Source organism: Nelumbo nucifera, chromosome 6 (genome assembly GCF_055504915.1).
Source record: "Nelumbo nucifera cultivar China Antique chromosome 6, China Antique-T2T, whole genome shotgun sequence".
Lineage (NCBI taxonomy): Eukaryota > Viridiplantae > Streptophyta > Magnoliopsida > Proteales > Nelumbonaceae > Nelumbo > Nelumbo nucifera.
This window is the reverse complement of record NC_142654.1, coordinates 14,091,182-14,109,482: the sequence shown is the minus strand read 5'-3', so window position 1 is coordinate 14,109,482 and position 18,301 is coordinate 14,091,182. Positions and strand designations below refer to the sequence as shown.

General features: G+C 36.6%; 1 protein-coding gene across 1 annotated transcript; it reads right to left on the bottom strand.

The window, feature by feature from the left end:
• Positions 1 to 8,631: 8,631 nt before the first annotated feature.
• LOC104589256 (transcription factor DIVARICATA-like) lies at positions 8,632 to 15,333 on the bottom strand. The gene is made up of 2 exons (XM_010247513.3): positions 14,889 to 15,333; positions 8,632 to 9,134 (listed from the first exon to the last, which is right to left on the bottom strand). The coding sequence occupies exons 1-2, from the start codon at positions 15,275 to 15,277 to the stop codon at positions 8,813 to 8,815; spliced, it is 711 nt and encodes a 236-aa protein (XP_010245815.1). The 5' UTR covers positions 15,278 to 15,333; the 3' UTR covers positions 8,632 to 8,812.
• Between the last annotated feature and the right edge of the window lie 2,968 nt (positions 15,334 to 18,301).

The following is an 18,301-nucleotide window of genomic DNA, read 5'->3' as shown; positions in this document are numbered from 1 at the left end:
ATTACATGAAAACAGACCTACACACATATTTTAGAAATAGTTTTTTTTTTCTTACTAAATCCGGTTTTTAACTTATCCCATATTGGAAAATTACTAAATTTGTTGTGAGTTTTTAAATAAAAGCTTATTTGCAGTTCCTAGGAATATAAGAGAGTATGAAGGTTTTATACCGTGCAACATACGCGCACGTGTGCGACACAATGAGGCACTTTAGAGGCGTACTTTGTGCATACCCGCGTGGTCGCCATAAGACCACTTTGACTTTTGGTGCGCAACGGTTATGATTTGATTAAGTGTGATCAAGGGGCATCATTCAAAGTTAATAGTCATTAATTGTTAACTATCTTTTTAACAATGACAATGTTTGAAATTATGACTCTTCAAAGTGTCTTTTCTGAATCGACACCTTCCTCTTCTTCATGACTCTTTAGAAATTATATAAGGAGCGTGAATCAAGCAACAAAACACAAGTTTTTGAAAATCACTCCTATCTCTCTCAGCTCGATCTGCTAATGTCTCGTAGGAAGGTTTATTTGGAAACTCTTTAACTTTGTTTGCTGCAAATTCTCGCCCAAAGCTTTGTTGTATCATAGGAATGGATTTGCTTGTTGTAACCCAACAACAAACTCGGTAGAATTGAGTGGGGACAAATAATGCTCTAAAAATAGTGTCTTCAGATACGCCTTAGATCTTCTCCTCCAAGTTTTAGTGGCCCCAATTCTCAATGCTTAAGGAACCTGATGAGGGCGGATTTGGCCCTCCAATGATATTGTGACACATGGCACCTCAGAACAGTTAGGTGACACCTGGAACCACTTTGGCAACAACTTGCCTTAGCCAAGTTAATGGTGTTCCACCTGGCGGCCTGGCCCAGGCGCCGACCTGGTGACCTGCGAGACGTGCTCGCCGACAAATTCGGCATGCATACCCCACAATCCTTGGAGGTTGGCTCTCGTTCCGGAAGATGGTCAACGTGCATGGCAATTAACTCCGAGGATCTCGGACCAGGTAGACACAACCTCCCGAAGATCTCGGGGGCGGTACATGAGCAAGGCCTATATAAAGGCACCAATCCTAATGACAGGGGGGCAAGTCAGCCCGACACCTCACAGGCAGCTCGCCACCTGGTCAACTTGACACCTCATAGGCGGCTCGGCACTATAGTCAGCTCGCCACCTAGCCTGCCCAGCTCGACTCATCTCGACAGCCAAAATTCACTTCAGCCTGAGTCATCGGCCATTTGGAAGCAGACCAAATGACGAGGTACTTATCTCAAAAAATTGGCCATCACCAAAAAATTGATACATCAGAACCCAACATTGTTTCGTACGAGTTCGAGATGGAAACGGTTGTTGTTGTGTTGTTGTTAAGGATTCAGCTTTGGTAGATTGTAGACCCCTCATACCAAACTTAGCCAAGCCATGGTAAGGCCTACATAGCTCAAAGGTTTGTAGGGGCAAGGTTAAGCCTATAGCTAAATTATGGGGCCAAAAGTAGGTTGTAACTGAAGAAAACTTTGGCCGTTTGGAAACATTCATGTACATGATACATCAACCATTCAGTCCCTTGTTTGTCTTTTCAATCAAATACCCCACCCCCATGGTAACTTGTCATGCACAGGTTGTTAACCCTAGGGGCAATCATTTCAGCCTGGCCCGGAAATTTCGGGTTTGGGCCTGGGTTTTGTGTTCAAGCCCAGGCCGGCTCGCATATATTTAAACTTACATGTTAATTTACATTATATTATATATTTTTTTATATATAAATATTATAACATGACATGTATAATTATATTATATGTAATATTTTATATTACATAATGTATAAAATAAGTTTATATGCATGTTATGTCATTTAATATAAAATATATAGATATGCAATGTTTTATATATGAAAGACATTGGCCCAGAATCAAGCCTGACCTGGCCCAGGCCCGTGTAGACATGGATTAGGGCTTATGTTTCAGACCCCGAACCCTGGATTGGGCCGGGGCCGGGCCTAAGCTATAGCCTTTATCATAAGTGCAAAGCCCTGCCCAGTCTGGCCCATGATCACCCCTAGTTGACCCCCAATAGCCAAAGTTTTTCCTCCTAACTGGATACCCATTTGGGAAGGCTTTGACACATGACTTCTGACTTTGCAAAGTAGGTCCTATATGGAAAGCCTTGAATCCATGTTTAGTAAAAAACCCATAAAGCAAAAAGTATGTATAGAAAGAAATTAACTTTTAGGTGAAGCTATTTTTGGTAGATTTTTGAAAGCAACATACTCAATGCAGCTCAATCAATGCTGAAACCCTCTCAAATGAGCCGTGGCTATGGATAGACCCTAGCATAGTCCTTGTCCAACTTAAAGCTAATAAATACATACACATGCATGAATATACATATATGTTGTAGTTACAATATATACTAGTTATGAGAAAGATCATCATCATTAAGTAATAAATATACATTGATTATGTCATTTGCTAGAAAAAATCTCAATGGTTGCATCAAATCTCAATTTAAGCGAATGCTAAGTCATACTACGAGCCAGTGAAGTTCATGCCAAAATGTAATGCAATTTCAGTGAGCTGAGGTTGGACTATATTGTCTGGACAAATTCCTAGGCCCAAATTAGATCCATTACAATAGAAACAAGCTATGCTTTGGTTGTTTTATCTCAACCTAGCCCAATCCAAAATCTTGCCTAGTCAGAAAAAGAAAATCAATCAGCCAATTTTGTTGCAAATTGTGTGGACTAGTAGGTGTGTTAAAACTAACTAGATTATTGGGAATAAAGCTTTAGGGCCCATTTGGTTTGCAGGAATAAGGGTCTGGAATCATAATTAAAATGGGTTATTCCGATCTCAACTATTTGATTGGGTGGAATTGGAATCTCATTCCCATTTTTGATGGAATGGCATCCCCTTATTTGAGGAATGGTCATTCCCTCCCCTCTTATTGGGGAATGAAATCCCATTCTAGATGATTCCAATTTGCATTCAGATTATTGTTTGAACCAAACATAATATGGGAATAGACAATTCCGATTATAAACCAAACAGATCCTTAGTTTGGGATTACTATATATGGAGACTGGAGTCAATGTGGTGTTAGGAAAATGGGGGAAAGTAAACAAGAAAGCGTGGGAATGAAAATTTGTGAGAAAAGATATATCCTACTATTATTTGCATGTTTAAATACCACCTCAAATAGTATATCTATATTGTGGCTTAATTGCATTTGGGAATATAAGTAGGCTATGTAGAGCAAAACCATTTCCAAGTGTTATTTTAGGGTATGCTATCTTGTGGGTGTTGGAGTTTGCACTTCATTAGAAATAGAAATATCATTCCATGTTTTTAAGGCTCTTTAAATGTCATTCAGGCCCAATTTGGAAAGAGTTCAAATGCAAATATGTACAGTGTAAATATATACAAAATAATACAAAATATAAGGTTTTGCACTCTACATATTTGCATATGTACTCCTTCCAAACTCAGCCTCAGTTGAATGAAATTGCTTTAAATCTAAAGTTGATTTTATTCATGGTCAGAGTCATAGGTCTGGTAAAAGGGAAGCTCATAATATTGCTTAGTATGTGAAACATGTTAAAAAGGATGTTTGTTGGTTCAATGAGCCTCCTTTTACAATTTATTACATGTAGGGATAGCAACAAGCAAATTTGGGGAGAGTTTTGTAAATTTTAGACCCCACCTACCTCCCTAAACCTTCCAATCCATACCCATCCCAAAACCTGTAGTGTGTTGGATTTTGAGAATCCAACCCCTCCCCGCACATGAAAATGCAAAACTTTCTCTAACCCTACCTTCCCTACATTCAAGGCTAGAGTAGGTTGGGTTTAGAATCCACGTTTAATTTTCTCTCACTTCTTCTTATTTATAAGCAATAAATATGTAAAATAACATGAACAAACAACATAATTTCATATTGTTTAACTAAGATATGCAAAAAACACATAAAACTATCATTTATCCTTCACATAAAATTCAAAATATTATTGAATTCAATACCTAATACATAAAGTTCATTTGCTTTCCAACAATGTGGATCAAGAAGGGTTGGGTTTAGCCAAATACCATACCCTATCTGTACCTGTATGGGTTGTACAATCCCCCAAAAAAAAAAGCCCCACCGGGATGGATACCCAGTAGGTAGGGTAGAAATTGCCATTCATACTTACATCAAAATTTCAACAAATCACATTAAAAACGCCATATGATCTACTTATATTTTCACTAGTTTAGGATTCACAAAGTATAATTTCATGTTTCACAAGGCATACTTATCATTAAAGACTTTAGTAACATTAAAGATGTCAATATGCCTTATCACTACTTTATTCACATTCGAGTTATTTAGCAATTTCAATAAGAAGCACCATATATTTTACTTTACCCTAATTTTTTCTAAATAGATGCTTGTGGATAGTCTCTAAGGAGTTTATCTTTTTTTTTTTTTTTTCTTGATTTCTTTTGAAGGGCTACACAATAGGGGGTATCCCAACCCACAACCCCCCAACTCAAGTGTAGGTATGATTCGATCCCCAGCAAGGTTTTTAAAACCGAATTGGACAAGGAACCAATCAGGGGTCCTATTCTTGGGTCAAACGATTCGACCGTTTGAATTAAACGAATGGCCCATTCTGACAAAAAATAAAAAATAAAAAAAATAAAAAAACGGCCAAACCGTTGAGCAGTTCGACTGCCCGGGTCAGTGGTTTGCTAACCAAATCAACTGTTTTAGGGGAAATAACGGTTCTAGGGTAAAACAGAACCGGTCACCTCATCGGTTCCCGATTTTTTCGATTTGACCGTCTGGTCCAGTCCAATTTTGAAAACCATGATCCCAAGTCTCTGCTACGACCAATAGGAAACCTTATCAACCAGCTGATTGACACCTTTAGCAGTAGACTCTTTAAGTTGATATTTTGTAAATAAGGGTGGACTTCTATGTCTCTCAAATTGAATACCCTAGGCAAACCATTCCTAGAAAACTGAAGCAAATACCCCAAGCCCATCCAAAGAAATATCATACACCTTATCATGAGCCACCATATGAGTGTTGATGGTTTCAATATCTAGGTCCCAAATTGTCCAGGTGGTGTCTATGCGACTTAATAGGGTCCAACTTAGCCTAGTCAAATGAGGGGATGGGTGAGCTTTATTCATCGTTCTTGTTCTCATTTAGAAGGTCCTTGAGCTCAATCCAATCATCATGAATTTCCCATAAGCAGAGATATAAACATCGGATGTAGCAACGATGTTGGGGTTTAGTGTGTGTGACCTCGGAGGGGAAGAACATGAGCTTTGTGGGCAAGTAAGGATGATTGAAGACAAGGCCATTGTTGATGAAGTAATCGATGCCTCAGTGGTGTCTTGTTTGTTACTAAGTGCATAAATTGGCCATTGTGCATCATGTATACACCAAGTTTCCTTTTCATTGAGGATCTTGGTTTGTAGTTAGAATCGGAATAAAGATGAAAAATTGCTTTTTTTTGGGCTTCTTCTTTTACCATTTATTATCCTAGTTTCATGAGATATATGACCTGGAAAAAGCTAAGGTGAGGCCCACCCACCATTCACAAAGCTCAGGTGGTGTTTTGCTTCATTTCGGTTCATGAGATACCCCCACCACAGGAGAAAACATGTTATTTTAAGCCATGACCCATGGCATGTTTTGAAACCAGCTATGTTTGGATCTGAAGCTGAAAAGTCATGGGTTTTGGAATACATGTAGGCTATATTTTGTTTGAAGGTAGGGGTGTCAATTGGACTGGATTTGGTCTGATCCGATCCAGTCCAATGTGAATCCATTATAAATGGACCAGGTCCAATCCAATCTAATGAATCTTTTGGACCATTTTGGACCGATCCAATTCAATGTCTGGGCCGTCCAATCTGTTTAAATTTGTTTTGATTTAGATTGATTTCAACCAAAACCTCCATTGACACCTATATTATTATCTTATATCAATGGATTATATATTAGCTTAATCCAACCCAATCCAATATAAATTTATTATAGACAGACCAGGTCCAATCCAATCTAATAAATATTTTGGACTAGATTGGTCCAATCCAATTTGTCTTGTGTGTCCGTCCAAATTGATTTTGGACTGGATAGGGTCCAATCCAAAATCGGTCAATTGACACCCTTACTTGAAAAAAATGATAGGGAAACCTATACCTAATTCTGGTTTTCTTACCTCTTTATTATTGTCTTTACCTTTTCTTTCAAATCAAATACAACCTTATTTTTGGTGTTTCAGAACACATCACACCACTTTCTTCGATCCAGTACACCCAACACTCTTTTTCCATGATAAATCCTAAAACACATCACAACTTTTGATAAGAAGACCAAGATTCGCAGGTTTATTCCCGAACTAAAACTGTGTCGAAGCAAAAGTGAACTCTCGAGGGTGTAGTGAATTATAGAGCAATGGTTTTCAAACATACCGCTGTGGGTCCCATTGTTTTGGAACAAACAACACCCATATAATGTCACATTCAGAGGCCAAGTAGCATGTACATAATTAAATGAATGAATCGTCCATATAAGTTCTATTTATACAAATAGGACAGGACAAACTACAAACAAAGGTGTGCACAATGGAATGGAGTTACATAAACAATTTATGAAACTGTTCACACTTGATTGGCTCCATATATATGCCCTCATTGCTCAACCAAGTTGTACTTTTAAATGGGGCATTGATATTTCTTCACTCCTTATTGGAAAACGTAGCTTTTTGTACACACCTTGTTTACAAAGTGCTTTAAAATGACACTCTTCACCTTCTACACAAGGATTTACGTGTATATATGGATCATTAACGTGTTCACTCGTGACTGGTTACCTGGCTTGAAGGACTTTACATGAGGTTCAAAGTACTAATATATATCCCTTCCACTACCACCTGAGATGTATCAATATTTTAAACCTTGATTTAATTTCACCACACCGGAAGGGTGTCTAATTTTTTTGTTAGAATGGATCATCCGTTCAGATGGTCAGACCATTTGACCCAAAAACCAGACCCCATAATGATTCCCTGTCTGGTCTAGACCGTCTGGCTTTAAAACCTTGCTTGAAACACTTTTATGAGACAAATCTTTACCATTAAGCCATATCTGACCAATTTGTTAAAAGGCAGTTGGTTTTAGCTTTAAGCCATTTTCATCGAACTGAAGTTGTTATGCGGTTAATGGGTTGGGTCAAGATTGATTTGGGTTGAACCCAAATCATTTAATTTAATTATATTTAAATAGATCATTAACAAATTAGCAGATTAGATGGATTAGGTTGAAGTTCAACCCAAAGGCCAACCCACCCAATTTCCACCCTGGTTACAATCAACCAATTGACAACCCATCAGTTTTCTTAAAAGGAATTACAATCAATATTTTTCTTAAAAAGATAACTAAATAGGGTAACAGATCATGTGCAAAATGCTTGAAAGCCCAGGCATGTATACATGTTACACTTGAGGGCAATATTTAGCCCAAAATCAGCCTAAAATTTTTGGGTTTGATGTTGAATTGTTGACTCGGGCCTAGGCCGGTCATGGACACAAAATCCATAACCAAGCCCAAAAATTTTCCAGGGTAGAAGGGTCGGTCTCTCAAGCCGACACTAAATAATCACCCCTATTTATCTTCACAGAATCACACTCAGTCTGTTTTACTTTGTAGTAATATAACCAAACTATATGATTTCTGACCTCTGTTCTAAATCCACATCTTCCAATTGTCTTCTTAAAAGCAGCATCGGTATTCACCCTGAACCGCCTGCACTGTAGTGAATTTGTTTATGTTCCGATTGTTTAGAGTACTCATAGAAGTCGGGCTGTGGAACCAATGATATTCTGGAGCCATATTGGTGTGTGAGACACATTGTCAAGCTTACATAAGGGAATCATGTTGTCTGCTTGAGAAAGCTATAAAAAGTTGTTTTTGATTTTGATGTTCTTTTAACCGGTTCAGGTTGAATAACTAACAAAAGAGATGCAGGGTCCACATGAGCTGCACTTGATGGCTGTGTCAATGTATGTTTAACCAATCATAATGACCCACCTGAATTATGCATGTACAATGAGAAAGCCGACTGGTTGTGAGGCATATATACTCGATGGCTGTTGCCGGGTATCATAATTCATTAAAGTTTAAACCACCACTAACAAGATCATAACGTGTAATTCATCCATAAAGTGGTCTGGTGGTGGCATGTTCATGGACCAGATGAAGCACAAATACAATCCGAACCTGGACTGACCCAAGCTGTAATTTTACACGGGTTAGGTAGGTTTTTAATCCTCAGGCTGAGATCAAAAGTTTTACAGACAAGGCATAGGGTTAGACTTTTAATAGACCAAACTCGGCCTAACAACATCCCAACACATACTTTAATACTTTATATAAATTTTTAGTGTGAACTAATCGCCCACTTGAGCCTGAGGGGCTTGTCTTTAAGCTTGGGCCTTAGACACAATTCTTAATATTGGACTTGAGTTGAGCAAAACCCGAACGAGCCCACCCACTAGAACCCCTGAATACAATCTAAAAACACGTCCAGTGCATTCTACTCCTACCACTTCATCACACATAGAGAGGACTCTCAAGTCTCAAGTCTAAAATTTTCTCTTAGATTCTTGGGGTTAGTATAACTACAAACTCCTCTGAGTAATAAAAATAAATTAACTTCACAAATTGGTGTTAATATATAAAGTTATAAACAACTTTATATGTTATGTACATATATTTACCTCCTCTGTCTATCACTCTATCTATTCTCCTTCAACTGTTTTACATGGAAAACCCGAACCCTTGATATCCCTGGATTGGGGCTGTGCTTGAAACCGGGTATGGGTTTGTAGGGTCTATTGTTTCCACCATCTGTGTAGGACCACTGCTTGGCGGGTTGGGTCCGACATTCACCGGGTTGGTGTCTACTGTGGTAATGTCATGGATGCTGGACCGCTTCTTCTCTTTTTTCACCGAGTTCAAACGCAGGTAATATTTTTGGGCGTGGCTAGCCACTTGTGTTGGCGTTCGCGACACCACAGCATTCCTCGAGATGCTCCTCCAATCGCCCTTTCCGTATTTTTGTAATCCGATTAAAAATAACCTGTTTCAACGCAACTACAAGATGCAAATTAGTATAGGTGTTGAACAGTATTCGAAAATCCAATTTTAAATTAGAGATTCGACATAATCAAATTAAATTCGATTAAATTTAAATATCATATTCATATCGAATAGTTAATCAGATTCGAATTTAAATATGACCTAATTCAATTCAATAAATATTCAAATACGACTGATTATTTAATTTTTATATATAATATATAAGATACTTAAATGTTTTATATAAATTATATATTTTAAATAAATAAAATATTATTTTATATATTTATTAATTAGTCAAATTCGAATTGAATCGAATATTTAAATATTAATTTTCAATATTTGTCAAGTATTGAATCAAATTCAAATATCAGATATTGCCGATTCAAATTTGATCCATTTACACCCCTATAGGTTAATAAGGCGAAAAAAAAGGAGGTCATTTACTAGAACACCCCAATAATTTCATAAATTTATTTAAACCTACCCTATATTATGCATTTTACTAAAACACCCTTTGTAATTTACAACCCATTTACTTAATCATCCTTTCATTAAGAACTAGTAACATGATCACCTAAACTAAGGCCCCATTCGCTTACCCATTTACTAAAACACCCTTTGTAATTTACAACCCATTTACTTAATCAACCTTTCATTAAGAATTAGTAACACGATCACCTAAACTAAGGCCCCATTCGCTTACCTAGGTAAGTGTTTTCCAAGAAATACTTACTCGGATAAGTGTATTTACCCATATTCTTTTATTTCTCATGTAAATAAAATAATGACTATTTTAGCCATAAAAATCAATTATTAAAAAAAACATTTTTGTCACATTTAAGACCCTATTCGCTTTTTAATAAATTACTTATTTGGGTAAATGCAATTACCTGGATAAGTTTTTTTCTGAAAAACACTTACTTGGATAAGCTCATTTACCCATGTTCTTTTATTTCCTAAGTAAATAAAATAATGATCATTTTAACCATAAAAATCCATTATTGAAAAGGGCATTTTTGTCCCATTCAAGTGTTAACAACTTTTTTCCTAAGCGAAAAAGTTATTTACCTACCTAGGAGTTAGGTATTACTTACACGAGTAAATGATACTCAGGAAAACAAACTTTCTCTAGTCCCCACATAAATCTAAAAAATGAATATGAGATTCTTGGTCAATGGGAACCAAAATCCCATTGACCAACTTTCCCCCTCTCAAAATCCAAAAAAAGAACACCCCTTAAATGTTAGCAACTTCCCCTCCCCCCCCCTCCAAATGAGAAATTTATTTACCCACCTAAGAGATGGGTACCAGAAAAATAAACTTTCCCTGATCCCCATATAAATATGAAAAAATAATATGGGTTTCTTGGTCGATGGGAATCAAAATTCCATTGATCAACTTCCCTTCTCTTAAAATCCAAAAAAAAGAACACCCCCAAGTGGAAAATGTTTAAGGGCACAAACCCATAGTTGTTTATTCCAAAAATACCACCAACATTTTTTCGTATGGAAAACAAAATTGTCTAATTAGAGAAAAATAGGGTGGTTGTTCATGTTTTACTAGGGGCAAAAATGGCATTTTATTATTAGTTTCTTTTGATTAAATATATTTGAATTTATGTTAATGTTAAAATTAGTATTTCCACTTTCATATAATGAAAAGTTAATTAAGTAAATTGATTGCAAACTATAGAGGATATTTTAATAAAACACAAACTATAAGGTAGGATTTAATAAATTCATAAAACTATAAAGAGTGTTTTATAATAAATGACCCCAAAAAAAGAAAAAAAAACATTCTACTTGTAAAAAGTTCACTTTTACTATATCTAAAATTTTAAATTGAGCATTGAACCAATCTTGAGCCCAATAAAATTTAATTTGTGAAATTCACTATAAGCTTGAATAAAGCTAGTTTGAATACATGAATTTTTGAGTTGAGCCAAATTTAAGATCATGTTTCTAACTCAAATTGATCGATGTGGGCCTTTTGTTTCTATGGCAAAACAAGCTCACATGATTAAATATTTGGCTTAACTTGGCTCCAACCCTCAATACTTGACTTGCTTGCATATACTAATCCACACATTGTTTAAGAATGGGAATGACGTCATGCCTAGATGAACAATTTTTATACATGAATTGACTTATGTCGACACATATATTAACTCATGAATATGTATATACAAGGATTGACATAATGATACAATATATCTGATACATGGCATATCATATCATATCGATTATAACCAATACTAGATACACTACAACCGATAGTGTATCTTGCCAGTCGTGCATATTGGATTAATACAAGCATGTATCGATTTGTGCCGCATTGTATCTACCAATATGTACCGATACAGACTCATACGTCACATGTCTACACCTTTCTACTAAAAATTGAAGATGGGGTGGTTTGAACCTAAGTTGCCTAGTGTGCAATGCATCTAAGACTTTATTATTATTTTTTTTGCTCCATGGTCTGCACAAACAAGGGGATCCCATCTTCCATCTCCCAACACCCACAACCCATAACCCTCCCAACCCAGGTGCATGCGTGAATCAATCCTAAATCTCCTTTACAATCAGTAGAAGACCTTACCAACTAGCCAGTTAGCGCATTGCAATAAAATAATATTCATTATTAATAAAAAATAATAATATTCAAAATTAATATTTTATAAACTAATGAAATAAATTATCTAATAAATCCACATTAAAATATAAAAGGATGATTTTCATCTCAAGAATTTTTTATAATAAATATTAATAATAGAATAATTATTTTAGTACTTAAAATTAATATATATATAAATTATTAATTAATACTTTAATTTACATTACATTAAATAATAACATGTTAAGTATTTAAAAAATAAAAAAATGTTTACAAAATATTTGATAATATAATATTAATTAGAACCTATCAAATATACTAATCAACATTTTGTATAAAAAACATTATTAATTTTAGACAGAACTATAATAATAAAAATATTAATAATGGAATCATTATTTTAATAATTAAAAAGTTACATATGATATATATCTTAGAAATTTTAATATATTTGATATATTTTAAATTGAGATTATATGTTTTTATAAATTATTAATTGATATTTTAATTTATATTTGAGAATTTAATATTTAGTTAACTTTTTTGTTAGTGTAAAAATAATAGAATAAAAAATAATCAATATAATAATCAAAATAAAATATATGCATAAGTTATGTGTTTTGAACTTTTTGAATAATGCATTAACAATAAAATTATGTGATACTTATACATCCCACTATATTAATTATAATATATTTTTTTTTTCATATGCACTATTAAAATATACATTACCTATTTATTTATACACTATTTGTGACTATTTGAGTTTAAATATAATATTATTAATGTATTTATAAAATTTGCATGTGTTTCATTAACATATCCATGCATTTCCAAATCATATATCCGTATCCATATCTGAATTGTCAAATATAATACCCAATACTTATTTTATATTAACTATTTAATATAAATATATAATTTATAATATAACATATAAAATATACACCGGGCTTGGATTATTGGGCCCAAGCCCAACCTAAAATTTTCTAAGCTTGGTGTGGGCTTGGGTTGAGTTGAACTAGGTTTCCAATGTTGGGCCAAGAATTATCACCTACTTATAAATAATAATATAACTCATTGACTAGATCCAATGATTTAGTGGTTTAACCACCAAGGTCACATAGTAGTATGATATCATAATTAAGTAATGAAAATGTAAAAAATAAATAAATAATGCAAAATTTTGTAAAAATATAGAAAATTTATGAAAATGGGCATATATATAATTCATCTTATTAAATAAGAGTAAATGAAATAATAAAAATTATTTTTATTAATTCAACAAACCCGAGCAATTAAGGCTCAATTTGGGAAGAATACAATTTGTATAGTGCAAATACAAGTTTGGAAATACAAAATTGAAGGATTTGTACTGTATTTTCACTCATTCCAAAATGATAAAGACCCAAAAACAGTTCAAAACAAATCAATATTTTGTCATTGAAGCACCCAAAAACAGTTCAAAACAAATCAAATTTTTGTCATTGAAGTTGATGTTACCACCATTTTTCCCTTTGTAACCAGACAATTAGAACATGAAAAGTACCAGACAATTAGGACGTGAAAAGTTTACACCCAATTTCCCTTTTTCATCCCATCCTTTTCCAGCCACCGAACTAAACCAAACCCAGTCTTAATTCTTATAAGGGTGCAAATAGTGCCGGATAGTATAGGGTTGAAATGAACCCTAACAAAATCTAAGTTGTTTAACCCAAAACTGTAACCGTAATCCAAGTCATAAATCATTGGGTTGGGTTTAGATTGGTCTTGACTTCTTCACTTTTTGCTAAAATGTGCAGACATGGTATGCAAAGGCATGTCAGGTTCATGTTTCCCAAAGCTAGGCTGCATTTGGCATTCCTGACCTATCTCCTTTTTTGCAATTAAAAAGTCAGTATTCATAGTAGATATTTAAATTGCGAAGAGAAGATAAGTCCATAAATACCAAATAATGCCTTAAGTTGGATTCGTTTTTAGATTAAACCCAGCCCTGGGTTTAGACTAATTTGGCCCAACCCAAGTTGCACCTATACTCTTTACTATACTTCACGCAATACTAATTCATTTTGAGATTTGAGCCACTGAGTTCTATCTTAAGATTCAAAATTCTCTTGGACGGTTGGACCGATCCACAAAATTGGTTGAAATCTCCCTTTGGCGTCGGGTTTGTTGCCTCTCTTTCCATTACTCAACCCGAACCAGATAACGATGGGGGCACATAGGATTAATCTAATTAATGGATTGCGGTCAAAGAATGAGAACCGACTCCGACAGGAGTCAGTACATACAATCACGAGTACAGCCCATGAATGTGAATCGTGAACAAGATTAAATGTGGGACCCAATGAGTCCAACAACCTGCATGCGCGCCAGCTGTACGGTATGACTTGTTGGGCCTTCTTCAAGTCTATCTGTCAGACACAATGGGCCATCGACTTGGACAGTTCATCCACCTTCGCTAAATGGGCCATGACTTGGTGGGCCCATTAATGCCGTTTCTAGCGAGAGTCCAGGCTTAGAAGGCAAGTTCAAAAGAGGTTTCCTGTCCGGTACTGAATTCTTGTTGCACTTGCACCAAGCGCCCTCTTCTCTTTGCCATGGATAAATAATCCCAGGAAATATTTCTCTTTGTAAAATTCCCAGGACAAAAATATCCATATTAAAAACAAAGGTTTCCAACATTTGTCTGTTATAGTCCATGGGCAACTATGTCTTTACACCCAACACGCTACAGGCCCGCCGCATGTATCAAAAAAACAGTGGGCTTCGAGTTTTCTGGTTCATCCAACGGGCAGCGGCGTCCCATCTCCGTTCTCCATGGTAAATTGGTAATTCTAATTCATAAATGTGTCAAAAATTTAACAAAAAATAAAAAAACAAAAAGAATAGCATGAAGTCATGAACACTTAAAACTAGCGAAACGTCGAAACCTAACACTTTTTGTGAGGGACTACCGGTAACCGGGCTATATTGAAAATATAAGACGGAACTACTAAATTAACCTCGTTATTTGGAAATATTTCTTTCGCGTAGAAAGAAAAAGGAGGGAAAGTAAAATAGTTGATCAATTGAAGGTGTTTGGTTTGAAGAATTCTAATCGAGAAAAGAAAGAGTTGCAGAAAATTCGTCTGACCTGTGCTCCTCCTCCGTCCAGGGAACCCCTTTCTTTCTCTCCGTTTCCGTCTGCCTAGGCGGCTTCGACCCAAATGAGATCTGACTCGCCTGGCACTCGGAAGCCCAACTCGGCGTGAACGAGTTATCCGCGTAGTCCGGAACCTCCACCCGTCCCGAGTCGATCTCCTGCACATCGTGAACCAGAGCCTCGTAGTGATCTCTAACCTCCAAAGCCGTCTTCCCGGGCACCTGTCCAGCGATCTTCTGCCACCGATCCAGGGTCCCTTCCGGGAAGGTGACCAGAGCCCGCTCGAAGAGCTTGTCCTGAACCCGAGTCCAAGGCGAGGGGAAGGGAGATGGCGACGGCGAGAAGTTGCCGCCCATCATCCAGAGATTTTCCTGAAACATCTCCGATCGCTCTCGTTTTCTCGTTTACGGCCTTACGGGTTTGGTTCGGAGGGGGCTGTCCTCGTATTTATACTGCAGAGAAAAAAAAAGCGAGTTAATACTTAATACAGTTAGGATTTTTTTGGTTTCTCTTCTGGGCTCTGACTAAAGCCTTCTAATTCAACACGTTTTTTCCTTTTTGGGTTTCTTGTTTGATTTAAGTGCTATACACGTGTCAACTAAGGGCGGCGCTGATTTTGATATTATTAATAAGTCTTATCTGTATATTCTACAATCGTTTTCATTTCTGGATTAGACGTAATTAGGCATCAGCCTCACTGGATCAAAATCTTCAAGATCAAGATCCGCGCAAAGCTCTCAAAAACTGTCGGCCGTTGGATTGGCCTGATGTCGGCAAACAAAACATTTGTAAGTTTTTTAATAACGTGTACAGGCTGGTGCGCATTGTGCACAGGGGCTTCGTATCTCGCATTCTCGCTCTGTCCAGATCTGGAAGGTTCCTCGTGAGGAAGGGAGGTTATCAACTCGAACTTTTGAAGTGACGTGGCGCGAAATAAGATTGTAGGGCCCACAAGAGGGAGTCGGCGTAAAGTAGTCCAACAACTAACAGTGGATAAGGTTTCCTGAGCCAGCTCCGCTAGTTGCCATTTAAAAAAAAATGTAGCTCCGGAAAGGAGGAATAAAGGGTTTGTGAGGTGAGGGCGGCTGATTCTTGGCCCGGCCGAACCTACATGGTTCCTTCCCCTATTAATTAATTTGACTGAATACAGTTTAGTTCGATTTGGATCGATTTCAAGTCTGGTCTGGCCTGGGCCCAAGCCTGGACTGTAGCAACTAGCAAGCTGTTTCACCATCACTTTGATAAACACACAGTTTGACTCATCTGGACTTCAGAACGACCATGGTTGAAGGCAGAGTGTCGGTTGGTTGGCAGTCGGAAATCTGATGGCGATTGTATCAGTAGTCTATTCGTGGCAATTACAACATGAAACGATGGGCAAAAAGAGAAACTCGCAAATCATGTGGAGGTGATTCTTTGTTGAACTGTTGGGATTTAGGGAACTTAACATTGATGGGTTTCCCTTGGAGGTGCTCAGAAGGCGTAGCCTCCACTGCCTCTTGTATTCTTGATACGCTCGATCTGAAAAAGTCTTGGTGTATTAACTAATTTGTTCTAACAGTGATGCGGAATCGAATCCCGCAACTACTACTTTGGGAAGAAAAGGGGTCAAGGGGAGGTTTAGTATAGCACCGAATGGCGAGTAATACCCGAAAAGAAAAAACAATAAAAATCTTGTATTACTTGATTTATTAGGCGATACGTGCTGATTCTTAGTGTTTTGGCATCCACTTATCCCAACAAAATATAACCACCTTTGAGAATGATATTAAGCTTTGAAGATGGTCATATTTTCCTAATTTTTTTTGGTAGAAATGGTCATATTTCTCAAATATTAGTATTTCAGGTATCGGTGATACATATTGTTCCAATCAGTCACTGTAACTCGCACATTGGGAATATCTCGCTTGTCATTTATGTGGAGATGTTCTTAATGCACGGATGTAATTGCTGGTTGGGATGGGATGTTGTTGGGACTGTGTTTTGGTAGCTGATTTAAACTCATTGTATGATATGTATTGTTGCTGCTCAAATTGGAAAATAAGGAGATAGCTAGAAGACTTGAATGTCATGGCGACTTGTAGTTATAGAATGTGTTAGGGTCCCTAAAACTCATTTCTAAGGATGGAGTCTGTGATGCTCAAGTTAGTCAAAATGAAAAAGGGAGAGTGATCATGAATTTATAAGCTTGTAGTGAGTAATAAGCAAATGGTAATTGCAAGGTGTGAGTACGAGGTGTGTTAGTATGGCGTAAGGTGTTTAATACTTTGAGATGGGTGCCTATTTGTGTACGAGGTCTAATATATCAGCTTGTGGGTGAATTCTTTGTTTTGCCCCGAATATAAGCCACGTGGCAATTTCTGATGAATTGCCTTTATTTAACCGTATCAACATATATGAAACCATACATTATGATAATTTGAACCTTGCCTATACTATAATATCTGAACCCAACAGTGCAAACCAGACCAGGCCGGGCCGAGCACAATATGTGCTGCAACCACTGAACAAAAAAAGCTGGGTTGGCTGGTAAAGGGGTTTTATATATCAACCCAATTCATCATCAAGGGTTTGAATGGAGGTGGTAATGAGAAAGCTAACCAAGGGGCTACACCTGTGTATAGTTTGTATTTTGTAATCTGCGAGAGTTGTTGGCTGATTGCAACTTGCTGCATTCACTGTCAAATGATCGACAACAGAGGGTGCAAAACCAGCTGCAACCACGTGGTTTTCCGTTTGTCCTTTTGTTTGCTTCAGCCTTCCTTGGTTTTCAAAAGAGATGCAAAAGGAAGAGTTGTTTTGGTTTATTTGCTTTGGCATTTTGTTCCGATGAAACAAAAGTAGTTGTTGGATTAAAAAATGGGTGCAACTTAAAAGGACGGCAGGAGATGAATCACAGTGCACCATTATAAGAGAAAAAAACAAGCAAGATCAGAACAAGTTCAAAAAGTTTCTTGGTTTTTCGTATATTAATACTAATTTTTGCTCTATTTTGATCATTGACTTACAGCATCCAAATTTACGTGGGTGTCTTAAGTTTTTCATGTACCATACTTTTCTGGCACCATAGAAATTACCTGTATATAATTAGAGAAACCTATATAAAGGTTTGAAAAAGTTTCCCTACTTTTTTCTTCATTTTCCTGTATTTTCTTTCAAACCAAACATAGCCTTAATGTTTCTTGTGGATCAATTTTGGGTTAATGGGTTGAACCGGCTCAACTTGGTAGAGTGACACTGGGTAAAAATTCGGATATGTAGATCAACCCAACTTGGTAGTGACACGTGGGAACTGGAAGATTTCTAGTTTGTGATAGCCCAAAATTTTGTTCTAAACAGCGGGTCAAATCTGGGTAAATGGATCACAAGACCTACTCTTGGTCCAAAGCTAAAGCCCGATATAG

Coding starts and splice junctions, on each gene's coding strand:
- LOC104589256 (XM_010247513.3), bottom strand. CDS start 15,277: ATGTTTCAGGAAAATCTCTGGATGATGGGCGGCAACTTCTCGCCGTCG. Junction 9,135..14,888: donor TGGACGGAGGAGGAGCACAG/GTCAGACGAATT, acceptor GCGTTGAAACAG/GTTATTTTTAATCGGATTAC.